This window comes from Heloderma suspectum, chromosome 11 (genome assembly GCF_057233095.1).
Source record: "Heloderma suspectum isolate Gila_16-S chromosome 11, 16-S_ref, whole genome shotgun sequence".
In the NCBI taxonomy this organism is placed as follows: domain Eukaryota; kingdom Metazoa; phylum Chordata; class Lepidosauria; order Squamata; family Helodermatidae; genus Heloderma; species Heloderma suspectum.
The window spans coordinates 10,543,709-10,558,720 of NC_139468.1; the positions used below are offsets into that span (position 1 = coordinate 10,543,709).

General features: G+C 49.9%; 1 protein-coding gene across 1 annotated transcript in view; it reads left to right on the plus strand.

The window, feature by feature from the left end:
- The first annotated feature begins 822 nt into the window (after window positions 1-822).
- Window positions 823-15,012, plus strand: part of LINGO1 (leucine rich repeat and Ig domain containing 1) — a 104,519-nt gene continuing 90,329 nt past the window's right edge. The window contains exon 1 of the mRNA XM_084816777.1: window positions 823-1,081. Within this exon, the coding sequence (XP_084672903.1) occupies window positions 1,076-1,081 (6 nt within the window). The 5' untranslated portion in view covers window positions 823-1,075. The remainder of the gene's footprint in view (window positions 1,082-15,012) is intronic.

A 15,012-nucleotide genomic window follows, 5' to 3' on the forward strand; every position in this document is an offset into this window, starting at 1 on the left:
CTTCTCCTTGCTCCCAGCCAGTTCCTTATGCTGAAGAGCTCCACCAAAAGAGAAGCGCTCTCTCGCTCGCTGGGCTTCCCAGCTGCCTAAAGGGAGGGAGGGGGAGGGAGAGGGAGAGATCTCCACACCCTGTTTTTCATGCCCATCTGCCCCTCCCTTTCCTCTCTCTTTCTCCCTCCCTCCGTCTTTCCTTCCTTCCTTCCTTCCTTCCGCCACATTTGCTCTTGGTTCGGTAGATTATTAGAGAGGGTTGGAGAGACAGAGAGGAGGAGGAGAAGGAGATTAGGAAACTGATTCAGATTTTTCTCCCCCCCCCCCCGCATCTGAAGCTCCCCAAGAACGTCTCTGTTTCTTCTCCCGCCTCCCCATTGTATTTTAGGGATCCAGCCTCTCTCCTCCCCACCCCCATTTTATTGTTCTGGGTTGATTAGCATATTTCACACCCCCTCCAACCGGGAAGGAGGTGGCCGCGTTGATCGGAGTCTCTCTCCCTCTCTCTCCCTCTCGGACACCCCATCCCTCTCCCAGAGGGCGATCTCCCCACACCGGCGCGCGTGTGCGCGCGCTCCCGCCGAAGGGGCGAGCAGGGGGGAGCGGCGATGCCTCCCCCACCCCGCCGGCCTCGTCTCCAGCCCACCTTCTTCTCCCCCCCGCCTGGCGCGCTTCGCACCTGCCCTTCGGGAAGCGGCGGCGGGAGGAGCCGAGCGGCTGCCGAGGACGGAGCGCCGGCCAGCGCCCGCCGCTGCCGCTGCTAGCCCCCGGAGCCGGACGCCGAGCGGCTGGAGCCCGGAGCCGGGCGGGGGCCCGAGCCTGCTGCCTGGAGGGGGCGCGGGCAAGGAGGCGGCGCGCCGAGCACCGAGGAGCCGGCGAGCGGGGCGCGCGGCGGCGGCGGCAGCAGCAGCAGCAGCGCGCCGCGGTCGGGGAGGGGAGCGCCCGGAGCCGGGCTGGAAGGCGAGGCTGCCGCCGCCGGATAACCGGGGAGCCGCCGCCGCTGCCTTGGTGGTGGCGGCGCCGCCGGGGGGAAGGAGCGATGCCATTTCTCCGCGAGAGGGGCGGGCGGCGAGAATGAGAGAAGATGCAGGTAAGAGGCGGCGGGCTGGGGGCTCTTGCCGTCGCTGGGCAGGGGTCTGGTGGTCCGGGTTGAGGCGCAGGGCGGGTGACATTGGAGCGGTGCTGTGGCTTGGGGGGGGGAGTCCGGGAGAGATCGGGGGGTTGCTCCTCTTTTATGGGAGGGGGGTGGTTTGGACCAGGTTGAGAAGGGAAATAGTCGGGGGGGGGGCTTCAACCCCGCTGCCATTTGCACTGTGCTCCAGATTCGAAGCGGTTGAGACTTAGAGCGAGGATTAGAGGTGTCTTGGGGGGGGGGAGACGAAAAGTGGGTGGGGGGGTATCTCGGCGCCAGTTTGGAAATCTACTCCAGATTTGGGGAGGGGGGCTGGGGAAGGGAGGGCGTTCGGGTTCTGATGTTAAGGCTGTTCGTGGCTGGGAGTTGTACTTCGGATTCTAAGCTCTTTTTGAGGTTCAGATGCGGAGGGGGGGGGGAGAAAGAGGCAGTGCTACCTATTTGGAAGCCTGCTCCAGATTTTGGCGGCGGCGGGGCGGGGCGGGGCGGGGGGAGCATTAACGGCGGCATTAAGGCTTTGGGGGCTAGACGAAGCGGGGAGAGCTGTTCCAGTCTCGTTTCTGGAGGTTGTGCTCCACCGATTAGGAGATGTTTGGGTGCAGATGTGGGTTTGGGGATTTGAGGGATATATGGTTTGGGCACCTTGGGGGCGGGCGCGGGTTGCACCTGCCCTGGCTTCAGCCAGTGTCCTGGCATGTAAGCTTAGCACGCCTAGCTGTTAAAAAGGTAATACCCCCCCCCCCAGCCGCCCTTTAAGGATTTCCTCTCTGGGGCTACAATTCTTGTCCTTTGGAGCCCCCTTTGGCTTTCACTGAATTTGCTCCGAAGTTTGTGGCTATTGGGTGATCTCCTACACAGACGGGGGGGGGGGGGTTGTGTATGCATTGGGAGGAGGGGTTGTGTGTGTGAGGGGGGCAACCCTGTGTTTTCATGCAGGATGAGCTTGGTGGTTTGGGGAGGGACATGCGGGTGTGTGCTTATTGTCTGGTGTCGCTTTTTTAATATTCGGAAGAGGTGTGTATATGTGTGTGTATGAACAGCTGCAGAGGTATAGTAAGGCTCTGAGTTTGTGTGTTGCTTGCACTGTAGTGTGTGTGTGTGTGTGTGTGTGTGTAAAACAGTTCCGTGTTGGACAGTGGCATTATTTTTGGATAAAGGGGCTGGGGGGTCTTAAGTGAAAAACACGTCTCTGGGTGGACCCTGTAAGGGATAGGGCTGTGTTGGCTCTCCGTTCTGCAACATTTCTGGGTCTTTTGTCTGGTGTGGTGTGTATGTTACTGGGTGATCCATTCTAATGCAATGAGTGTCCCAGTGGCCGTCCTGTGTGTGTGTGTGTGTGGCTGTTGCATGGAAGAATATAATTGTGTGGTTGGGGGCCGTTCTCTTCTCAGTGAGGATCTGCCACTTCAGTGTGTATGTGGGTACGCTTGCTTCTGGCTTTATGGGAACAGCGGTGTTAGAAGTCAGCTCTTTTTTAGTGGTGTGTTGTGGGCTGATGAATTTAGAGAGGCTTCCCAGAGCCAAAACAGAGCCTTTTCTTGAGTGCTGATGCCCAGGAGCCAAAGAACTATTTTTTTATCTCCCCTTTGCTGGCTGCGCCCTCATTTCTTTCTTTTCTTTCCTTCACAAGACACCTGTCCCAGAGTCCCACATTTTCCTCGGGGGGGGGGGTAGCGGTTGTACTTCCAGCAATTTTAGTTGGGATCTACTTCGCATGTTTGGAGGTGCCATGTGTCCTGAGGGTGCGGGGGGGCAGGGGCTTTGATTCCCCTTGTTGGATTCAGAAGCAGTCTGCACGCCTCTAAGAGTCACCTTTGCAGCAGCCTGGCAGGCCGGGCCTGTTCGGCATCGTAGAGCTGGGCACCTCGGCCATTGCATAAAGAGCTGGGGATCAGACACTTGTCACATTCTGGTGGGTAGGGCCAGTAGAGCAGGGGATAAATGGAGGGCAAGAGCCCTCCAACGTGGCAACATCCCGGGTTGTCGGAGCAGGAAGCCGTCTTGGTTTTCAGGCAAGTGTTTGCAAGATGCAAAACTATACAAGGCAGGCAAGGGCTTTGCTTCTGCTAACAAAGCAGCTGCTAAGGTTTGTGCTGCCTGCAAATCACACTTAAGAAGTGGCCTTATGCCAGGTTAGATTATTTCTTCACCTCATCCTGTATTGTCTCCTCGAACTGCAGCAGAGCTCAAGGGTCTCAGGCAGAGAGGAGCTTCCCGAACACCTGATCTTTTTTATTGTAGCTGCCAAGGGCTGAACCTGGGACTTTCTGCATGCAAAGCGTGTGCTCTGCCTCCAAGCTATGGCCCTCAACAGTTTGATCTCCACACCCTCCATCCTAATCCTCAAACCTGTGGGAAATCACTTTGCACGTGCCTAGTGGCACTGCCTTGATTGCTACTTCTGGGGGTTTTCAGGCCTAAAGTTCTGGTACTGAAAATGGGGCCCCAGTCTGGGAACAGAGGGGTGAAGGGATTAATCACCAGTGCAAACCTGTGAACCTGCTTTGTTAGACCTTTGCCCATTTAACTCATTATAGTCGACTTGGACTAGTAGCAACAGTTCTTGGTGGCATCAGGCAGAGCCTTAATGCTTGAGGTCCTTTTTAGGTGAAGATGCCTGACATTGCATTTGGGACCTTCTGCTTGTAAAGTACATTCTTGGCCACTGAGCCTCCAATCAGGTCTAGATACACCAGTGATATAAAATCAGTAACAGTTGATCTACAGATTGCCAAGAAGAAGGGTTATTTTTGTTCCAAAAACTTGCCTACTCCTTGTAACCAGAGTTCGCTCAGTTATCGTAGAAACATTGGAAGCTGCATTATATTTGTCAGACCCTTGGTCCATCCAGCCCAATACTGTCGACACTGACTGGCATCTGCTTTCCAGGGTTTCAAGCAGGAGTTTTTTTCCAGCCCTACCTGGAGATGCCAAGAATCGAACCTGGGACCTTGTGCATGCAAAACAAGTGCTCTACTGCTGAGCTATATTGTCTCACCTGGGTTATATCACTTGCTCTCTGGACCAAAGATCTGGTAGCCAAATAAAAACCAGCCACATGGTCATAAGGGAAGGGCTCAGTAAGTGTGTGAGGAAAACCTCATATAATGTACAAATCCGGTTCCTTAGGAACGTTATATCTTTCTTGGGCCATGGGGAGCAGGAAAACTTAAATGGGTTAGGACATGCATGAGAGTAACTCAGATTCCAGGATGTGAAGAACTGGTAAAAAAAAAATATAGCCAAGGATGCTCAGGAATGGCAGAATTGTTCTTTTTAATACTAACAGTACTTAGAGTGGAGCTGAGACGAAAAGAAAAGAAAAAGAAAATCCATTTCAGTGGGTGAGTTAAACACATGTTTCAATTGAAATGAATGGGATAACGTGCATAATGTTGCCTGGCTCATGTCCATATTTACAGCTTGGCAGAGTCAAAATGAATATTCTCAAATTTTCAAAATTTGACAGTCAGCTTTTGAACAAGAAATGCGACATTTAGATTTGAACTTTGAAAGTAAAAATTTTAACTTGAAATCCAGATTCTTTAGACTTCTGATTTTGGCAGGCTTCATAAGCTGTTAACTGTCAAATACTAATCACCACTGCAGGTTACCGATCAAATTCTTTCAGAGGCTGAATACAATTCCATGTTATTTATTCGATATTATACCATTTCAATGTTATTATTTGCTATTTTTTATATTATTTGTATACCACCCTTTCTCCCAAGGGAGGCCAGCACAATAAAATATACATCATTTTACACAGTATTTAAAACCTCCAACCATCTATCTTGAACAGCAAGACAACACGACACACACAACCTCAAACCATAAAGCCCCAGGGCCAGATTACATCCCAAAAGCCCAGGTGTGCAAATATGTTTTTCATTGTCATCTCGAACTCAACAACATGGGGTCCAATCACACTTCCCTGGGCATAGAATTCCAGAATCAGGGTGTTGCCACCGAGAAGGCCCTGTTTCAAGTCGCCACACCCTAAGATCATGTGCTGGGCTTCCACAGCCAGTCTTAAAGTACACTTTTGTCATTACTGGGGGAGGCATTCTTTGAAGGGTCCTGAGTCATTTATGGCTTTGTACAGAACTGCCAATTGGTCCCAATAGATCACAGGTAGCCAGTGCAGTGCTTTTAGAATTGGTGGCACTTGATCCCACTTAGCTGCCTCACTCAACACTCTGGCAGACACATTCTGCACCAGCTGCAGCTTCTGAACCATCTCCAAGGGTAGCACCATGTACAGTGAATTGTGGTAACCCAGTCATTAGGTTATTAGGGCATGGATCACTGAAGCCAGGATACCAACTTTGAGTCAAGGAGGATCCCCAGACCACCATCTAATACAGGCTGTCCCCCAAATTCCTGGACTTGAGAACCACCTGCCCACAACACCTCCGTCTTGTTGGGATTCAACTTCAGTTGAATGAACATCAGTTTATTGGCCCTCATCCAGTCCATCACTGCCCCAAGGCATGTGTGCAGCCCCTGCACCTCCTCTCCTAATTCAGATTACTTACTTCCTTGTTTGCAGTGCTTTGCATTTTTGCCCTCAGATTTTCAAAGTTAACTCTATCACTATGAGGACTAGAACCTCTGTCATGCCCCCATCAGAAGTCTCCTTCAAGGAGAAAGAGGCACAAGGCAGATGATGCCCCGGCCCTGCCAGGGCCCACCCAGCGACAGGGGCCTGAGCCCACAGAGGAGCCTGCTGAGGTCCCAATCCCTAGGATACAGGGGGAGTCTGCCTCAGAGGAGGAGGCTGAGCGCCCCCCAAGTGCCAAGGAGCAACGGCACCAGAGGAAGCAGGCCCAACTTAGAGAACCTCAATGAAGTGCCAGGCTGCAGCAGAGATCTCCTCAAAAGGAAGGGGGCTCATCATGAGTAGAGGGCCCTCTTCACAAGGAGGGCTCTTTGCAATCAAAGCAAGCAATGCGGCTGGGACTTGAGTGGGGCTCTGGCAGCTCCAGGATAAAAAAAACCCGAGTAGACGCTTACAGGAGCTGCTTGAAACAATTTCTGTATTTGACTCTATCCAGCCTGCTCTCCTGCCTGTGGCCTCTGCCTTCTTCTTGGACCACTCTCTGTAAGTGACCTTGGCCTGGGTTCGACTACTCCCTTTGCGTAACCCCGTTTATCCGTACTGCCTGGCTTCCTACTTATTGCCCTGGATCTGGCTTGGATTGTTTGGGGACTCTGGCTCTGTTTTCTCCTCTGTTGCACCTTCAGTCCCAAATTCACCAGCCCCATCTGAGCACCAAGGGAATGGGATAATCTTAGATAAAACCACCACCACGAAAGCCAAGTGTTTCAGCTTTCTTAAGAGGAAAAGCTCCTTGGAAGGTTTGCATGATTCATTGTCACGTAAACAAGGTGTTGTCTCTGACACTTTCCCAGAGTAAACCTAACACCTGGCTACTTGTAACAGTACTTTTTTGAGGGGCCTTGGGCAATACACACTCAGTGGCTCCCCTCCCTCAGACAGTCTACTTCCTCACCATGGTTGCCAGCTGCTCTTGTTCCTCATCCCCTTTCTCACTGCTGCTGCTAGCGCTCGCTTGACAGGCAGGGATCAGGTAGGCCATGGCTTCTCCTGCTCCTCCTTCTCATCATCACCGTTGCCTGGGCCAGAGCGAGAGGCAGATGAACAAGGAGGTTGCCATGGTGAAGAGGAGGAGCAAGTCCAGGGGGCTCTTGGCAGCGGGCCCCTGCTGGGGTGTGAGCCCTTGGCAGGTGCCGGACCATGCCTACCTGTCAGGATTGCCCCTGTTGCCTTCTGAATCCTCCAATAGGCAGAATCAACACTCAGACAAAAGGGCTGCTTTCCAAGGCTTTAATTCCATTCAACCTAATGAAGCTTACAGATGCTAATTGCCTGAGACTCAGAGGAAATACAGAGGAGCAGCCTTCCAGGGGTTTCTAAGAGTTAGGGTGTCAGTTGGTCTCCGTTTGGGGGAAAGCACGGCAACTCTCTGAACTTACGGAGTAGGAGGGGAAGGTGTCCCCCTCTCCTGTGGGGCCTTGCGGCACAGCTGTTGATATCGAGCCAATCGGGCTGAGCACCTAAGCTCGGCTCCCGCAACCTCTCGCTTGTGTCTGCACCTGCGCCTCATATCTAAAAGCTCAAGTTGTCCCTCCTTTTCCATGCCTGGGTCACTGTCACTCCCAGGAATGTGAGCAGGAGGGGCTCCCGCTCCAGCTGTGCCTCCGAAACCTGAGAGAGTTCCTCTCCCACGGATTGTATCTCCTCTTCAGAATCAGAGCTGCTTTGGGACTCTATGGGCTCAGATCCAACCCTGACACTACCCTGGCTGCAGTCCTATGGCCTCCTGGAAGGTGGCCCAGGGGTCATAGGGTAGAGTGGATCACTGTAGGTGCGAACCTTCCACTGCCCTTGTCGCTCTGCCCTCAGCGCTCCAGTGGTAACAGCGTTCCAGCAGTACCAATGGTAAAAGGAGACATTCTGGGGTCAGGACTTTGGATTTAGAGATTTCTCCACCTCAGGTTTTCCTTTCATTTGCTCGGGTAGCAACTGTGACCTGGAGTCCGTTCTGTCAGCTTCAGCTGATTCACCAGCTGCTCCCCTCTTTGGAGACTTCAGGACCTTCAGGACCTGTTGACTGGACTACTGCAATGACTGTTGTACGAGGCTGCCCTTGGAGTCAGTTTAGACACTGCAGCAAGTTCCACATGCAGCACTATGCCTGTTGTCAGGAGGTTGCCACTGGGAGAGTTCAGCACCTATCCTTTGCAGCCTCCAGTAGTCGCCAGTTGTGTTTCCAGACTAAATTCAAGGTGCTGGTTTTGACCTTCTTTAACGCTCAATACCAGGGGTGGGGAACCTCTGGCCCATGGGCCAAATCTGGCCCTCCAGGGTTCCCCAGATGGCCACACCTCATTTCCCCTGATTGCTGATCAGTTGGTGGTTTTTCAGCTTCTGCAGGTGTATTACCCACCCCCATCCCATTCTAAAAGGCTGACATGCCTCACCTATGGCTACTGGCAGTAAGAGCTTTAAGCTAGAATATGCTGGTATTTGGGGTATTTGGCCCCACCCCTTTTGCCCTTAGCTCCGCCCACCACCAGAACATGCCCCCCCCCAATTTAATTCAGCCCTCAGGCTGAAAGAGTTTCCCCAGCTCTTCCCCAAAGCATTTTATCTCCAACCAGTATCTTTTCCAGGCCCAGCATCAGGGGTCAGCAATGTCCAGCAGTTGCTGATAACCCGAGCCTGCAGTGGGGCAGCCAGAGCTAGACATTGGTGCCAAAGTCCAGGGCCTCCAAGCCCAAGGGACTCCAAAGGACCACACAGAGAGCCGGCAAGTGATGAGGGCATTGGAAGCGAGCCCCGCTGTACTCCTGTAGTCACGATCATGCTGTGATTTAAGGGAGTTGAAAATGCAGACGTGCGCAAGCTCAGAGCATGTTGTAATTGTTTTTAAACCAGGCTTGTCAAGGAGTGTTGTTGTTCTAACGTATCAGGAAGGTTGGGGACAGGGAGAAGAGGAATGTTAGTTGTGTGCTTCACAACTGAAGTGAATACATGCGGCCATCTGAAGGTAGATAATTAGGTCTGAAATGACCTAGCTGCCCCACTGAAGCCCTCAGAAGGGCCCATCCATCCTGGCCCACCCTTACTGCAGCCACCAGCCTCCTCCTGGAGTGGCTGGCTTGCCTGTTAGCAGAAGGAGCAATGCTCGTACAGCCGCCGTTGTACCCAACTTACTTCTCTGGGTAAGCTGCTGTGGCAGAGGCCTAGTCAGCTGGAAGACAGGATCCACGTGGCCACTCAGCTCCAGCTGCAGCTAGGTGCCTGTAATGTTTTATGCCCCACAGTGCAGTGCCTGATACCGGGCATAGCACTGCAAGGGATCCAAAATGGTGGCCGCTTGGCTCCCTTCCAGGTGGTTATGCTACCGCAGCAGCAGTCTGCCCAGAGGAGGGGTCTAGCAATGGCTGCATAAGCATGGCCGCTGGGGAATTTTGCCCAGCCGGAAGTGAAGAAGCAGGCTGGAGGTGCCGCCGCCACCACCAAGAGCAGGTGGGGATATCAGGAGTAGGGTGATGAGGTATATCGGTGTTGAGCCCCCGTCAATACTAGAGGGGTATCAGCAGCAATATGCCAAGGGCCCACGCAAGCCTGGCACCAGCCCTTCTTTTCTCCTATATGACTTGAGATTAGGGATGTTGGAGAAATCCATTTGGGGGATGGAGTTTGGTGAGTTTTCCTAGGTTTGGCCTGCCAGACTTCATTTGGGTTCCTGCTGTGGCAGCCAACTCAATCTGTAGCGAGTCAGGCCGGTTCATGGATTTGGGGGGAATTTTGCACATTTTTGAAGGTTCTGCAAATTTCCGCAGATTTCTGAGCAATTTGCGCAAATTATGGCAAAATGTGTGCACATAACAGCTGAATTTTTGCAAAGTGTGCAAATTGCAGTTGAATTTGAGTCACTTGTGCAAATTCAGCCATAATTTGCACAAATTGCTTGGAAATTTGTGCAAATTGCAGAACCTTCCCCCAAAAAATGTGCAAAGAAGTTCCCAGAGTTCGGGGAACAGCCCGCAGCTCGGCTTGCAGATGCAAAGCGAGTCATACACGATGCGGAACTCCGTTGAGCCAAAGAAGTACTGGATTTCCTAGTGACAGACATCCCTAGTTGAGATCAGCAGGAGAGATGTTGCACCATCTGAAGTTAGCTATCTGCCAACTGAAATAGAGCCTGGAATAAAGCCTCTTGGTGGTGACACCTGGACTGTGGAACTCCCTCCCCGGCGTGGTCAATTAGACACATCCCTTCAATTTGTTTCATTTTGCTTGTACTGAAATGCACTTGTTCTGCCTAGCCTTGACATGTGGCTTAATCTGACGCTGTTATTTACTTAAGGCATAACCCTATGGGGATGGATAGCTGCCTCCGAACTTGGAGGCCACCGACTATCCAATGCAGAGCGGGCGAAGCATGGAGGGGATCTTCTCCTCTGCACTCCAGCCGCCCTTCATTTGTGGCTAGATGGCTGATTTTGGCTGTCTAGCCAGGGCACATTGGAGTGGGGGGCAGGCTGGATGGCACTTAGGAAGTGTCATAACAGCGTTTCCACAGTCCCCTCCCCACCCCCAGGAACACCCCCTTTTCGCCTGCACCGTGCTGCTCTTATGAGTGTGGAGCTGGGGACAAACTCTGCTACCTATGAGGCAACAGGGGAAGGAGCAGGGAGTCAGGTTTCTGGGAAGTGAGCTCGGAGCCTGAGCTCGGGTTTCTGGGAACTGGAAAAATCCTGTGGCCGTCTAGATGCTGTCTAGCAGCCATAGGTTTGTGCCTTTAGTTAATTGGCTGCAATCCCATGCACACATGCTTGGAAGTAAGCCCTTCTGAACTCAAGTGAGGCTTACGTCTGAGTAAACATGCATAGGAGAACAGAGGTAAACCTGCATCTGGCTTTTTCTCACCCTTCACTGTCATCCAGTAATGGCCATTCCATCAGGCTGCAATGCAGACGGAGAGAAGAGAATGGGGGCTGTTCCATCAGCTCAGCTGAGAAACCAGCAACTTTCAGCTCTCCCTCTCCTGGACGCGTTTCCATTCTAGCTGGTAATCATAAGAACTTTGTAACTAAGGATTAGCGCCTGAGTTTGCTTCTTCTTCCCCCTCCCGCCTTCCCTTCCCATCACATTTTCCTTTGATGCCATATTTTTTAGATTGGAAGCCTGATGTCAGGGGTGGCCTTATTATTGATCACTGTAAGCCACTCGGGGAACCTTTTCTGCTGAAGGGTAGGGTGAAAGTGCTTCAAATAATACATAATTTGATCTTCCAGACTTTGAGTTATAGAATGCCATGCTTTTAATCAAACTGATTTTATTCTCTTGTATACTGCTTTGAACAACTCTTGGTGGAAGAGTGGCCTATACATTCCAGTATAAATACAGTCTTGAGGATTGAGGTCCTGGACCACAACCCACAAATCCTTCAGCAAGATCTCCAATGATGCCTCATTGGAAGTGAGCCAGAAGTAATTCGAAAGGTGGGAGTCTCTGATCCCAGATAACATCCAGCTCTTCTGATTATAAGCAGTTGTGGACTTTATTTCTGGCAGGAGAAATTCTGCCTTTAGCACTGTTTTGTTTTGTTTTTAAAGATACAAACAGAAGACGTTTCAAAGCAGCCATAGCACAGGCTTGTGTTCTCTTGCAGCCTTCTGTTAGGAGGGGTCATAGCTGTGTGTTTTGCATGCAAAAAGATCCAGTAACTCTCCCCCCCAACCACCCAATCCTCTGCCTCTTCAGTTAAAAGGATCTCAGCTAGCAGGGAGAGCAAGAACTGCTGGTGTCAGAACACAGAGTAGTAGATAGGATCAAGGCACTAACCAGCACCAGACGTACTGAGCTGCAGGAAGGTTGGTGCATCATTTTCATTCTGATCATATGCTGGGACCAAAATCGTGTTTATCAAAGAAAAAACCCCACAATTTACAGTAAGACATCCCCCTACCTACACACACACACACACACACCAAATAGCAAAGGCTTTGAGAGTGAGTAAGAATGTTATGACCAGATGCAGTGGAAGGATAGGAATTTTACCTTGAATACTTGTGTAGGAAGAAGAGATTTTTGACTCGAGCAACATTTACCGCCATGACAACACCAGGAGATGATGAGCTAGTTTGACCAAAATTCCATCTTCCTACACACAACTCCTCAAGGTACAGGAGCTCCCATTCTCCTTTTTATCTGGCCACCCTAATTTCAAGACAAATCCTATAATGATTATAATGATGCGAATGCCAATAATAATGTTGTTGTTGTTGATGATAATAAAACATAATAGTTAATAATTGATGATGATGATGTAACGGACTGTATACACCAAAAACACAACTCTGACAACAAATCACATGTATCAGTTACAAAGATTGGGAGGCTGGTTTGTTTTTAAAAATCAACCCAGCAATGTTTGAAACTGGATTAGGCTGCTGGGTTTAGATGGCCACAATGGTGGATCAAGTAGTTTGAAGTATATCTTCCAAGCTCTTCTCCCAAATTGTTGCTGAGATAGAAATATTGTGGTGTATATGGCTTTCCCCCCCTTCTTCTGTACAGCTCGATGTCTTAATGTGCCAATTTCCAATTGGGCATGTGGTAAACAACTCCACAGAAATGCCTATAAATGGAGAAAAAAGTCAGCAATGGACTGCAGACAAAGAGAGGATGGGTTGATACCTCTGTGTACTACAGGAGGATCCATTTCACCCCTCCTGCTTTTCATTGTTTGGAGAGGGGGTTAGAGTCAGTCCCTATTTTTTATGCTTTTATTTTTAGCACAATTATCAGGAACTCTTATGGGAAATCCCAGCAAATTCCTTGACAGTGAATTGCTTACAGAAAGGTGTTTCCATGCTTACAGAACAGCACTCTTTAGAACTGTTTCCAGCTAGGGGTTGCCAAATATTTTCCTAGTCCTCACTTCTCTGCTTTTATTGATGGATGGATGGATGGATGGATGGATGGATTGGATACAGTCCTCTCAAGGCAACTTATACTATAAAATGTACAATTCTATATCAATAGAACAAGTTCATAAAATCATACATAAATTTTAAGCAAATTTAAGATAAGAATGAACAAGTTAAAGCAAGCCCAATCCAAAACTTAAGTAACCAAAGAAAGCAGCATATTTTTTATTTATTAAAAAAAGACACATACACATTTCAGTTAGGAAGCCAGAGAAAACAGATACGCTTGTAAAGCCATAGCAGATGGAGCTAGCTGCATATCTCTTGGTAGGGAACTCCATAGTGCAGGGGTCACGACTGAGAAGGCCCTCTCTGTCATACCCAATATTTATTTATTTATTTATTTATTTATTTATTTAAAACCTTGGCCATCTTTTAGGGCAGAAGCCCTCCCAAGGTGGCTCACAGCAATAAAATACATAAAAACAACCTTGCAGAACTTAATGGCCAGTGTGGTGTAGTGGTGAGGGCATTGGACTGGGAGTTGGGAGATCCGGGTTCTAGTCCCCACTTGGCCATGGAAGCGCACTGGGTGACTTTGGGGCAGTCACAGACTCTCAGCCCAACCCACCTCACAGGGTTGTTGTTGTGAGGATAAAATGGAGAGGAAGAGGATGTAAGCCACCTTGGGTTCCTTAAAGAGGAAAAAAGGCAGGATATAAATGTCATTAATTAATCAATGGCAGGCCAGGGGCTAGGGCCTCCAATGATGATTTCAACCAGTGCTGTACAGAAACTGTCTCCCACATTTTTTGACCATTCTCATTCAATTTGATATAGAGAGAAAAAACTGCTTTGGAAAATAAATTCAAAGAAGAAGAAATTTCAGAGGGATTTTCCAGGGTTGGGTTCAGATTTCGTGCACTTCCCTTACTTAGGAGGAGGCCGAGATGTGTGTATGAGTATCTGTCTTCCATTGCACAATCGTCTTTCTGGCAGCCTACAGCATCTTCGGCTTCCTGCATTTCGATTAAAGCCCAGGGAAAGACATCATGATGTAATTCCTCCCATAGGGGTTTTTCAGATCAGGAAGCGCAGGCAGCGTTGGAGGCTGCAAAGCAGCGGAGAGCTGTGTAATAGAAGAAAATCGCACACATACACAGCACCCTTGGGTGCCTTGCTGTGTTTAGGTAAGATCTAAAACAGCACAACAATACATTATGAAACACCCTGAAAATGAGGCAGAACAATGGAAACCTCTTTCATGAGGGAAGAAAACTTTCAGGGAATTGAAGGACGGATTTTCACATGGCACTAACTCCACCTCTGCCCTGAAGCTGGACACAACACTGCCTCCCTCACACTTGCATTGTGTAGGAGGATACAAAATGGCAGCTGGTCTACCAACATAGTTAATGCTTTTGCCGCTTGTAGTGACCGCTCAGAAAAAAAAAAAACCTTAGGAGGGAAAAGGTTGTGCTACAACCCCTGCCAGTTGTGAGCCCTAGCTGTAAGAAACGGTTGAGGATTTCTCCTCCCACTGGAGAAATTCAGTGAAGTTATCCTCTGCTCACAAATAGGGTAGGAGAATTCCAAGAAGCCATTTGCACGCAGCTCTAATGTCAACACATGAGCAGGCTGGGGTGTGGGCCCTCAACAGGTGCCCGAACATGCCTACCCATGACTCCAGCCCTGATCGCTACACTTGCTGAGTTCCACGGATTATGCTGCTGTTCACAGCGGAGGAGCAGTTCAGTTGGTAAACCTGTACCCTCTTACTCCCTTCCTCATTCCAGGGTTCAACCAAGAGTACTGGGTGACTCGGGAACATTCCATGCTTCTACAGCGGCAATAACACTTTTACTAGCCCCAGTAAAAGAGCTTATCTTATTTTAGATCCTCCCTTCCCTTTGTTAGAGGCACATCTTTAGCATAGGGTGAACTGAGATCCTTTGCTTTGAGGAGACCATGAGGGGAAGCTCCCCCAAACCCATCTCATCTCTAGAGAAAGGCTTTTGGATCAGATTATCCCAAATTCTTTCCCTTTTTGGCCATCATGCAGGCACACACCCTGAACGATCTCGTTTCCGGAGCGTGTGATGCCAACAGACTTCTCTGCATCTTTATGTAACCACGGGAAATTGATCTGACTTTGAAGTCTTTCTGCTTCACTCCTCAGCCTTAGCCTCTTTCGATGCCCTCCTGCCAAGGGCTCTAACCTGCTTGGCTGAAAGCCCCCTCAGGGGGTCTTTGCAGACGATACAAACACACAGTTACCTGCTAGCCTCGTCTCCGTTTTCCCAGCTCACGTCTGGGGGCAGTGCTTTGAGAGTGTTTGCTGAGGATTTGGTGCTGTGAATGGTTTGTGGTTCAGGGCTATGGATGGATAAATCTGTCCATTTCAGTGTCTCTCTGCA